Source organism: Cygnus atratus, chromosome 4 (assembly GCF_013377495.2).
Source record: "Cygnus atratus isolate AKBS03 ecotype Queensland, Australia chromosome 4, CAtr_DNAZoo_HiC_assembly, whole genome shotgun sequence".
NCBI classification, from domain to species: Eukaryota; Metazoa; Chordata; class Aves; order Anseriformes; family Anatidae; genus Cygnus; species Cygnus atratus.
The window spans coordinates 41,565,370-41,577,542 of record NC_066365.1 but is presented as its reverse complement, the minus strand read 5'-3'; the positions used below and the strand labels follow the sequence as shown (position 1 = coordinate 41,577,542).

Genomic DNA, 12,173 nt, shown 5'->3' with positions numbered 1-12,173 from the left:
GTAGAAAAGTGAGATCTGTTTTCTTTCTCCTACTCAGATGCTTGGTATTTGGATTAAGACGGGTCTGTGGGTAGAATAATATGCTTTATTAGTCCAGCTAATACAGTTGGAAGACTAGGCTTTGTGGCATACAGATATTTTTCATGTGTGAAATAGAATCAATGTTTTGCAAAGCTCAGTATATGCTGGGAATTATAGGAAAGTGTATTTTTAGCTATCTTGTTGCTAGTTATTAGGTAATTTTACTAGGCAGTTAAGTAGCATTTGAAGTACATTTAATAAAGTATGTTCTAACCATCAAGAGCATCTTTGCATGTGAAATAAAAAACAAAAATGATCGGGACCTTGTTCCCTGCACCACTGAGAAAGTTTTGCCATCTGATGACAAAAAGGAGATGCTAGTTCCAAAGACATGCCTCTAAGTGAGGTTTCAGGTGTATCTTCTTTTCTCTCTGTACTCCAGAAAATGAAAAGAAAATCAGAACAAATGTTGACATAGTTGTTTTCAAAATACTCCAGGAGATACTTAGGTTCTTATGTAATGCCTGCATACCTCTGGTAATCTGTCCTAAATCTGTCCCAAATAACAGAAATCCTTGAAGCTTATAGTGGACAAACACTATTAGAAAGCACTTCTTCCTTACAAACTAAATATGATTTCACTGTCTTCAGATTCTGCTTTCTCTGCTTAGTGAGCAGTCAGCCTATAGTTAGTGCTGTTCATATTCAGAAGTACTGTTTCCCAAGGCTGGCCTTACCAAAAAAATGCACGTATTTCTGGTAGTTAACCTACTGCTGGGATAGAGAATAGTATCAAGATTATTAAAAACGTAAAATATATGAAATAAGATAATGGTTTTACTAGCACACAGGAAACAACATGAGATGATTTGGATATGTTGTGGATATGTAGGTACGTATGTACTTCAGGTGGTGTCCGTGTTTTGTTTACATAGTTTTGAAACCTCAGGTACAAATAAAGCAAGAAGAGACTAGAAGAAGAGACTAGAAGAAGAGACTAGAAGCTTACCTAGGTATATCAAGTGGATTTGACTTAAAATGTAACTAATTTAGGTCAAATAATTTACATTAAGTAAATATATATATATATATATATATAATGGTATATATATATATATATATATAAAACATATATATACACACACAGTGTTTTGTTTCCAGTAGAATTTCACATAAAGATGTCAGCTTTAGATTCATCTCTCAAAAAAATGTGTATTATGTTTTTGGGAGTGAAGACAAAACTGGTATCAGTTCCTAATACACTCCCCAAGACAGACCGCAGTTCCAAACCCGGAATGGTTTGACAATTCACCAAGCACATCCACAAGAAAGCACTCTGTCAGAACAGTCGTGTTACTCCGAGCTATCTGAAAGATCTGTTGCAGTCATTATGCTGGGTTCCACAGCGGGCGATTGCATTTCCCAAGTGCTTTGCCGTGCAGAGCACAACGGTCTGATATTCCTGTGGGCTGTCTTTGCTACACTGTTGAATTTTTAAAAATTTAAGAATTGCCACAATTTCCACTTGTACTGCACTTGGAAAAAGGCAAAGGGAGGGTTCAGTACTTGAGCACCAACTTGTACAGGAAACAGTAATGCACATGCTTGTGAACATTCACTGCTCCTCATCCCTTCTTTCCTTCACCTGTAAGCACTTGGGGCAGGTTTTACTCAGTGTGGTGCCGAGGTCTCTAACAAATCTTCCTTTTTGCTTTGTTTTCTTTTGTTCAAAACCAAGGTGGTCTAGATTAAAAACTGTACTGTGCTCTCTTTTAGCTTTCTTATGTTTTTACATTATTGTGCTGGTCAAAACCTTAACATCATTTTACATGCCCTGGAAAACAGCTGATGGATGGGCTATTGATTAGTAATCTGAACTGAAAATCTACTTGCTATAAAAAATGTTTCAGTGTTACTAAAGGAAACAAAAAAGCTGTAGAAGTTTTAATAACATTTAAACATTTCAGAGCACCTTTAGGATTAGGATTTAATTCTTAAACCTTCTGCTTGCCCAGTAAAGCTTAAAAGAAGCATCAGAGGAAGGATCACAGCCTTTCTAAACTTAGCTATTGCAACCAGATAACAGAGCATTACATCAGGTAAATAGTTAAAAGATCTCTTCTTTGCTGTAGGTGAAACAAGAGGAAAATGTTCCTTAGTGTTCTTTACTGAAGAAAAACAGATTTTGCTAAGCATCTAAGATTTTCTCAGTACAGAGCAGTAATGATTTGCGTGCAGAGTGGGGAGACAATGTCAATATAAAAGAACCCTTGACAGCTTTATGGAAATATAGCAGCAAGAGGGGCTTAATGCTGTTTTTCATGGAGCATTCTCCAATATCCTTTGTGGAGCAGGAGGAGCCCTAGTGCTAGTTCTTTATGTCAAAATTAAGGAAATTTTCCATCTTGATGCTTCAGACTGTTCATCAGGATCTGATGAGAACAGTGAATGAACACCTGTCTTGGCCACAATGTTCATGATAGAATTGTCATTGAATGTTTTTAGTTTAAGCGTATTACTTGTATAACATTTAAGAAACCATTTGGATGTTTTTCCGCGTTTGCTTATATTAAATAATTTGGTTTGATTTAGGGAACTAAAGAGCACTGTTTTCATTTCATTCAAGCAATTAATCCAAGAAAATACCTTGTTTAAAATTCTCAGCGTCGCCATGACGTTGATACTGATGTTACAGGTCCAGACTTTAAGCTTCTGGCAGGTACTTGAACATGTTGTGGTGACAGCAGTTCACCTGGCCTGTCAGCCCAGTGTGTGTGTACATAACAGCTTGCTCCAGCACGTACCACAGTAAAAGGAAAGCCTGGTTCTAAGCTGTTGATGTGTTTCAGGGTCAGTTAAGGCACGAGGCAAGACAACAACTACAGATTTTTTATTATCATTTTAAATTTGCACTAAGAAATACAGCAGCTCCCTTCTCTTTACAGCCTCGCGCTCTGACCTCCAACCCATACCCGAAACCAAGCACCTCGAGCCTTGAACCAAACCACGCCATGCATTATTTTTCAAGGACATGTTAAAAAGTCCAAGAATCTCCTCAGTAACGAGGAGTAACCTACATAACTCCGTCACTCACCCTATCCCTGAGGTGAGCTCTCCCCCCCACCCCAGAAGCCGCCGGCCCCTTTAAGGCTCCCGTGGGCGCGCCCCGCCGCAGTGCTGACGCGTGGGCGGGGGGCGGTGCCGCGCCTCCTCCCCCCCTCCCCTTTCCTTTCCAGATCTTTCTGGAACGCGCCGCCTGCAGCCGGCGCGGCCCGCGCAGCCCGAGCCCTGCCGGAAAGAGCCGAAGCGGCGGCGGGCGGGCGGCACCGCGCCTGCGCGGGGGGAGGCCCCGCCGGTTGGCGGCCGGCGCTCCGCAGTGGGGTGGGGGGGGGGAAGCGGAGCGGGGCGGGCGGCGGGAGGAGGCCGGCCGGGGAGCGCAGCAATGGCCGTGGTGGGCATCGACCTCGGTTTCCTCAACTGCTACATCGGCGTGGCGCGCAGCGGCGGCATCGAGACCATCGCCAACGAGTACAGCGACCGCTGCACGCCGTGAGTACCGCCCGGCGCGGCCGCGCAGCCCCTCGCGCACCGGGAGCCGGCTCCCTCAGGGAGCAGGGCCCCGGGAGGCGCCGCTCAGCCCGGCTGCCGGCTCCTCCGTGCCCTTGAGGCGCCGCGGGGCGGCCGGCCCGGCTCCGGAGGCACAGCGGGTTGCTGGTTTTTTTTATGCCGGCCTCATAACGCTTGGCTTTCATCCAGCAGAGCCCCCCCTGCGCTGCTGCTGGCCCTGCGGCAGTTGCGTGCTCGCCGTGAGGAGATGGAGAGGCGGCAGCGGGGGGGGGGGGGGGGACGGGCCGCCCCCGTTTCCAGGGGATACGGCCGGGCCGTGGGGAGCTCCGTCTGTGCGTGCTTTTGGGGGAGATGGGGAAAAATCCTAAAAGCTCGAGGTTTGGGCCGTCCTTCTCTTTGTAAAAGGAATTCGTAGCCAACAGCAGAAAGTTTTTGGCTGTCCAAGGCCATACGAGGTCGTCATAACTTCAGCATCGCTGTCCTTTTGATTTCGAAGAAATACAGATTTTGGTTTGTTTTATAAGTTTGGTTTTTTTTTTTTGTTAATGCAGAAAGAAGTTGAGTGGTACCATACGCATACTGTTTGTTCAGAGTATGCTCTGAAATTTTTTTTTTACTACCTAGATGAAATATCTTGCCTCTCATATTCAGAAGTCCCAAGGAGGAGTTATCCCTGTGCAAGTTTGATGAAAACAGAACCTCTGGGACCTCTTGATCCTGATCAAGGAAGCCCCTGAAACTTTGGCCCTAAGAATCCCCAGTTTAGGGCCAAATTCCTCCCCCCTCGGGACAGTGAGTGCTGCCAGTTCTTAGCTGTTCTTGGAGTGCGTTCTTTGCAGGTAGACGTTAGGTAGGCTTCCCTGTGTTTAATATTTTTCACTTAAATTTAGGAGTATCTGTACTTTCAAGATGTGTGCAAAGTGATTGTGAAAGGGAGTTCAGGCAGTTTGTAAGGTTGTGCTTTGAGTGCACGATACGTAGAGGCAGTAGTTATCTCACTTACTGACATTTCTCCTGGCTTTTTTCTTCTCTTTCTCCAAAGTACAATATAAAAGGGTTATATAATATAGAAAGGAATTTCTTTTCTAATGGTAATGCCTTGAAGCAAGCTAAAAAGGAAAGGAAACAGAAACGTTACAGGTTTGTTACTGTTACAGAAGCATACCATAGTAACTAAACCTTCTTTTGAGCAGGTTTGGGCAGATATAATGCCTAAACGATCAAAACTTTTCCACTTGTTGCGCATAGCAACGCAGTAAATGAGCTCTTTATTTATATGTTCCTATAGGGGTGCTTACATCACTTAAACATTTGACATTAGCTAATAATTAACATTGGTTGGATACATCCCAAATACTTGGGACTTAATTTCACATTTATAAAGTTTTGATGTTAGTTGTGTCAATGTAGCGTGATGAAAAAACACCTGAACTGGCTCTGGGCAAGTTGGTACACTTCTGTTTGTAGTATGTTATTAAGCCATGTAAAGATACTGGGTTACGTCCTAAAGATAGGACAGTCCTGGCTGGGCTGTGCAGGGCTAATTACTCTTTCTGGGCAAGGCTAATTAGCGCAGCCAGCGCCTACCTTTGGAGCTGATTCAGATACCTGTGCAATACAGTTGTGAACTGTACAGTGTGAGTCTAAGCATGCCCCTGTGCTGCAGACAAAAGTGGGGTAGAGCTCAGGAAGACAGCGCCACATTATCACAGTTCCATACAGCACTCTTGGAGTCCTAAATCCAGTGTCCCAGTTGTAAAAACACTTGGGTGATCTGTTGCCTCCAACCTACCTCCTATAATTGAAGGCATGGGATTGTTAGCGCTTGTAAAATGTGCGTCTTCTTTTGGCAGTGCTTGTCCTTAAGCTTTGAAAGGAAACGCTTTTCCATTAAGCCAGCCATTTCAGCAGAACTTACAATGTTTCTTCAGGCTTTTGGCCTTGTTGTCTCTTTTGATGTTAACTGACACCTCATTTCTCTGAGCTGAGAACTCCAGTAGGTCAGATGTTGCGTGCACTTCCAGTGAGCCTGGGGTGTTAGCTCCATGGCAAATGGTGCTTTCAAGTAGTATGCCTCACCACCAGGGTTTCGTGGAGGGAAAAAAAAGTGATTGCTGATAGCTCATAATTTTTTAATAACTATTTTTTCAGACCACATGTAATTAGTGTAATCACAAACTGTAATTAAAACAATGATGTAGCATCTTCTTCAAAACAGTGTGTAGAGATGGTTGAAATGTCCTCATGAAGAGAGCTGCTGTTTTAAAAAAGCGTCTGTCCTGCTCAGATCCTCTCTTCCCATTAAGCCGAGGCGGGTGGGAGGCAGGCAGTGCAGTTGTGGGACCTCATTTGTTTCCTCCTGGTGGTGGCTGTGCTTCCTAGAGGGCTGTCTTGGGTATGGCTCCAGCGTTTGGAGCCGAAGAGGGCAGGCACCTTCTGGTTTTTGACATCTCAGCTTCCTAGCCAAGGGAGAAACCACCCATCCTCTTGTGCAGGAACTGGCTGGAAGTGAACCGTGGCAAGACTCATCGGGTTGAGTGGCTTCGGACTTGATGTTTCATGCCCAGCCTAGGGGTATTAGCATGTAATGCTGCCTGTCAACAGAGGCAAATTCCTGCACGGGAAACGTGTAATATAATAACAGTAACAAGCTGTAATCACAATCCATAAAATAAACGTCTTGTAAACTGTTTAAACAACATGAAAAATAGTAAAAGCTTTTCTTGAAAACTGAACTGAGTGTTTGAAAATGTAGGGCAGCGTGCTGTCAGCGCGCAGCAGTTAAATCCAGTGAAGGTTGTGAGTGTTTAGGGTGGTGGTGCAGCAGAAGAGGTTGCTAGGTAATGCTGCCAAATTGGATGCAGCGCCCTCATGTAATGAAGGAGGAGCGGAGGCAGAAAGTAATCCACTGTAGTGACCTTCATGCATTCATTAAACAGTGAAGAGTAAACCATATGAATCTGGGTTGTATTTGTTACTTACTGCTGAATTAGTTTAGACAGATCGGTTCTCTTTTGGAAACAAGAACTTGAAAACAAGTTTTATTTTAAATCTGTAAAAACAAAGCTCGTGATGGTAACTTGAGGAAAAAAGCACCACTCACAGTACTTGGAAATGCACTGATGAGATGATGTACTGATTACAGAATAAATTAAAAGTAACACGTAGGAACTGTATATTGGTGGAGCTGTTAGCGGCTAAAGTTACACTTCAGTAGCTGCTGGGACAGTTGGCTGAGGCCATGAGCGGCGCTGTTGCCTTGCTACCCATGTTTTTCACTGGGCCCGTTGCTCCTTCAGAAGCAGGCCAGTGCTTGGTGCTGTTGGTGCTGTTGCAGAGCTCCGGGAAGCCTGCAGGGAGGCAGCCAGGTGGCGGCTGGTGTCCTCAGGTGGCCTTTGTTGGAGTCAAGGCACAGGGGGACACGGGAAGCGGCAACTGCGGGTGCTGCAGCCACTTGTAGTGCCCCAGCCCTTGGTGCCTGGCAGCTGGCGCAGCTACCTTGGACCTGGGGGTTACTCTCAACTGCTGTCTCAGTGCCAAGGTGTGGCACTTTCTGACTGCAGGGTCACCATGTCGAGGAAACTTGAGCAGTAGAGCTCAGGGGTTTTAACTGGATGGCCCAAACCTCGTCTGGTTATGACCTGTCGCCCAAAACTATTAATTCTGTACTGTCATGGCAGGATCTGTAGAACACGTTAGCTTTAAAGAATTCTTTAAATGCAGTGAACACAATTGTGGTTGCCTGCAGTTTCTAAATTAATTTGCAGAGAACAAAACCAGAATTGCACTGCAATTTCTGGTGCTTCATGCAGTAATGCTGTGAAATACACAACCGTGTTCTGCTGCTGTACTTCTTGACTTTTCGTTTGTTCATTTTATTAGAGTAATGTAGAAGTATTTTATAACACTTCCCTTTAAAGCTGAATTTCTTTTTTTCTTCTTTTACTTAGAGCTTGTATATCTTTAGGATCCAAGACCCGGGCCATTGGGAACGCAGCAAAGAGCCAGGTAAACAGACGGGGGCGATGGAATTATTACTTACCTGACCTGTTTGGTGTTGAACTGTGGAAAGAGAAGTAATGAATAAACTTGGTCTTTTAAAGTAACTTGTCTACTATAAGTGTATGTTTCACGATAATGCTGCATCAATAGTACATTCTCTATTAAATTCATCATCGCCTCATTTAGAGTACAGAATGAGGAGAAACAGGGTAATACCTAGTTTCTTTCCCGGTAGAGTATCTTCCTCTTTACTGCTTGTGACAGCAAAAGTAGAATTCAATCTTAAATCTTCTTCCGAGGAGTTGGGGGGGTAGGGATGCCATGCATATGGTTTTGAGAAGTTGAAACAAATTGAAGAACAAAAGCTTTGTATAAATACTAGTTCTTGGTTATAAAGTTAAATTAATGTGTCTGTGTAATTTAGTGTTTTAATTTGGAACTTTGAAGAGAAATACAACTCCTCCAATTGCGTTTGACTTTACTTGCAACCTAGGAGAAGAGCTGCTTTGCAAGGAAAATGCTTAAAAACTTGTAGTAGTCCGGAAAGTCAAAATAGATCGGGTCTTCCCTTCCCCTTTGCATTCATGCATCATGTTAACATTCTGAGGGGACATCCTTCCCTGTAGTAGAGTGGTCCAGTAGGCAGCTGGACCTTTAACTCCAGCGTTGCCCAGTGGATGTAGAGGTAATGGAGCCCACTGGTAGCACGTGGCAGAGGCTGCATTGCCTTTGTTCCGTGAAATTTCACACCGTTCATCTGAGCTCAGCCCCTGAACTTGCTGGTGAGAAGGTGTCCTGTCAGTAATGTTTGCGACTATAAACCTTGTTACTTAGCCTAGTAAACTAGACCAGTTTCTGCTGGAGTAGATTACCCTGGAGTAACTTCTTCTGATAGCTTGATTAAATACTGTGTGTTAGCATTTGTTCAGGTCCTTTGTTTACTTAAAAATCTGTCCTTAAATAATTCAGGTGAAACACTGACGAGGGAATAGGTGTGGGAAGATTTTATGTCCAGGTGGAATCTGACTTAGAGCACAATTTTAAAGGAAGTGGAATGCATTAATTTGTCGAAGCTTCATTTGAAGTTAATGTAGGTAATAGTTTAACTTGTTGCTGTAGACCGCCACTGCAGCAGTATTTAATACATCCTGTGCTGCATACTATATTGGGAAGCTCCTTTAAATTAAAAGGTGCAATGAAAATTGATGGTAGCAAGCTAATGGCTATTAAAGAGGAAAGCAAACTTGAACTTTATAATGGAGACCATAGATTAAAATCAGGGTGTTTCTTTCCTTGCACCCTTTCTTTTCCAGTAAATGTGTGGGGCTTAAAATAGGTCTTCAGGATGTGCAGTAAGCTGAACATAACGAGAATGTGGTCTTCTGTAGTCTGCATGTGATAGGTAACTGAAGATAAAATGTCTTTCACAGATTGTCACAAATGTAAAAAATACATTGCATGGCTTCAAAAAACTGCATGGAAGAGCCTTTGAAGATCCTTACATACAAGCTGAAAGGGCCAAACTTCCTTATGAGCTTCAGAAGATGCCGAATGGCTCTGTAGGAGTAAAGGTGAGTTAGAGCTTCATACAGCGTATCTCGAGTGTTAGAGATGAGTGCTTGAAACCTTTGCCACTTCATACTTGAATTATGTTTTCCCTAAGAAAACTCTAAATATATTCTTAATTGTTTTTGAAAAGAAGTGTCAGGTGATAACCAGTACAGTAATACCTTTTATTTCATGCAAAGCCTTCCTTGGCATAGTTTAGCTATGTTTCTCATTCTTCCCTATAATTCATTAATTTCTTCCTGTTCAGGAAGTTCTAGAGTACTTGTTCTATATTACATACTTGGGTCTTCTAGTAAATGTAGTGTAAAAATGTATTGTCTTCTGTTGTGCAGGTGCACTATAAAATGTTAATAACTAACCTCAGAAAGGTTAAGCTTAGGTTACATTCACCTTAAATAAAATTGTGTAATAAATCTGCTCTCAAAAGATGAACATTCCTTTCCCTGCAGTAACATTCACTAAGCATAGTACTTTGTCTGTCTGAGATGTCTGTTGAGACTTCTCATCAATTTTACTAGCTTTCTGTAGTCTCCCTTAGTAGCTTGTAGTTTACTAGATTTACCTTCAAATAGCTTCAATTACAGCGTGAGATTATTAGCGACATCTCAATTTGTCTGGAAATGCAGAGACCAAGTGTCAGGAAAACAGGGTAACTCTCTGAAGATTTAATCTGAACAAGTTATTTTTAATTTGCTTCCGAACTAAATGGTTGGAAACTGTACTTCTTAAAATTCAGACTTTATGGCTTCAGTCTCTGAATGCATCTACCATTAGCAGTTTAATCTAGATCAGGAGTGTACTTCCAAAGCAAATCTCCCTGTCATCCTCACTTAGCTTGCACTTCGGGTTGCTTTGTGGAGGGGCTTTACACCGTATGAAGTGAGTTCAGTACCTGTACAGGTACTTACTATCATAGTAATTGCCAACGTAAATACAGTTGCTGCTCCTCTTTCTGGGTTTCCCTGCACAGGAGTGTTTGGGATTACTAAACACCAGCCTCACAGGAGTTCAGGACATAGACCTCCCGTGAAGCTTCCAGATTCAGATGTGTTTGCCAAGAAGAACAAGGCAATTAGGATTGCCTTGTTTGCCACTTCCTTGCCACACGTCTGAGTGACCATTGCAGGAAATAAGTTCTCGGGTTTTCTCCAGAACTCCAATTTTTAGCTTGCATTAGGATGAACGTGATTCTACGTATATTTTACATCTCTTTTTAGTTCCAAATCCACCCAACAAAAGTACTGTAGTGTTTAGAAATAGCCCCTTGAGATAATTCAGTTGTCAAGGTTTTCCAGAAAACAATGGTCAGCTAAACTGAACCATTTACAATTTGATGTAAGTAGCATGAATCCAGAGCGTCAATTCATGTGGAGAGTTACTTGTGTTCAGTCTGGTGTTAAACTTGTCTCATTGCTCAAAATTATAAATATGTCCGAACTGCGTATCTCAGAGAAGAGGTGATTGATGTGTGAAAGGATTTTTTTTTTTGTGGTACTTGTCTTTTCTTAAAAAAAAAAAAAAGGGGGGGGGGGAGAACATGTTTTTCTAATTTCATTTTATTTTGAAATCTTGTGCAAAACTCTTAACTTGCCTTCGGGTCCAGGAGAAAATGCTTGTTGGTGCAAAATGGCATCCATTGTTGCTGGTAAAGCTTAACATGATAAAAACTTATTACAGAATTGAAATTCTCTATTTCAGGTGAGATACCTCGATGAAGAGAGACTGTTTGCAGTTGAACAAATTACAGGAATGTTACTGGCTAAGCTTAAAGAGACTTCAGAAAGTGCTCTGAAGAAACCAGTGGCAGACTGTGTGATCTCAGTAAGTTGTAATACTTATCGTGGTTCTGTTTATAGATAATTTTACATAAGCTAGTATCATTTATGCCATGGTGCAATGGGGGAAAGAGATGCAAGTGGTGGGTAGAAATATTGCCAAAAACTTGGGCCTTTATTACAGTTTTTTTTCCAGCTGGTAATGCTTTTGTAGTCATGTGTGTGAAAATGGAAATTTTGTTAAAATTTGTTTGAGAGAGCATACTACTTAAGCTGATCCGGGCTGGTTCAGTGCTACATAACTTGCCTGCTATAAATGAGAAGTGTTTTACGTGTAAGCACTTCTTTTCCGGTCCAAAAGTTGAATTCTTTTTAGTTGTAGTGTAGTTGAGAGTTGCCTGAAATTCGTGTCTCTGAGGATAATATGCTAGCAATGTAAGAAGCATGAATCGCCTGCATTTGTTTGAAAAGGTCTCGGTATCTGGCTGGTTTGCTTTATTATCGGTCTTTTTAGCTAGGCCGCTCACCCATGGGAGGCATGGGCGTGGTGGCGGAACTTAGGCAAGAGAGTTTGTTCCTGATACCATGTCCTACATGTCTGCTTTTCACCTTCTTTGTTCACTTCTCCTGGTGAGGGCTCCGGGCTTGACGTTTTGGGGCTATTCACTTTGTTAGACAGAGGCATGGGAACTGGAAAGCTGTGTACTTTAGCTGTTAGAAATACACTTCGATCTTTTTTCTTGCTTCCTTATGGTATACAAAGACATGTACAGAGAATACCTTCCACACAAATCAGGATTCTTGGTAATACACTGAAGTGGTAGCCAACAAAATAGAAGCTATGAATACAGTCTTGTGTCTTAATTGACTGCAGCTGGTTTCTAAATGGGCTTTGATTGTGCTTTGGCTCTTTCTGGTGGAACTGAAGATGGTAGGGGACTGTAAGCTGGAGCTGTCATTTAGATGATAACCAAAAAATTCTACAGCTGGACACAGCTCCAGTTGTAGTGCACAGTTTAGGTCAGTGGTGCTGAAAGTAAGTTTAGTGCTGTTAAGCTTCTGCAATAGCTTTTTGGGGGGCTTTTTATTTATTCATATTTAATTTAGCAAATTTGTTTGACTTTGTGCTGTATAAATGTTTACAGAAACTTTCTTAAAATGTTTTGAACTGGTAATCTTGAGATCAAAGATTCATCAGAAGAATCGGAACCTTTTTTTTGGTGCATGAATGCACTGTTT

The 12,173-nt window shown here is 42.3% G+C and overlaps 1 protein-coding gene across 1 annotated transcript in view; it reads left to right on the top strand.

The window, feature by feature from the left end:
• Positions 1–3,309: 3,309 nt before the first annotated feature.
• HSPA4L (heat shock protein family A (Hsp70) member 4 like) overlaps positions 3,310–12,173 on the top strand; it is a 28,564-nt gene continuing 19,700 nt past the window's right edge. The window contains exons 1-4 of the mRNA XM_035548345.2: positions 3,310–3,570; positions 7,539–7,596; positions 9,021–9,161; positions 10,858–10,980. Of these exons, the coding sequence (XP_035404238.1) occupies positions 3,464–3,570; positions 7,539–7,596; positions 9,021–9,161; positions 10,858–10,980 (429 nt within the window). The 5' untranslated portion in view covers positions 3,310–3,463. The remainder of the gene's footprint in view (positions 3,571–7,538; positions 7,597–9,020; positions 9,162–10,857; positions 10,981–12,173) is intronic.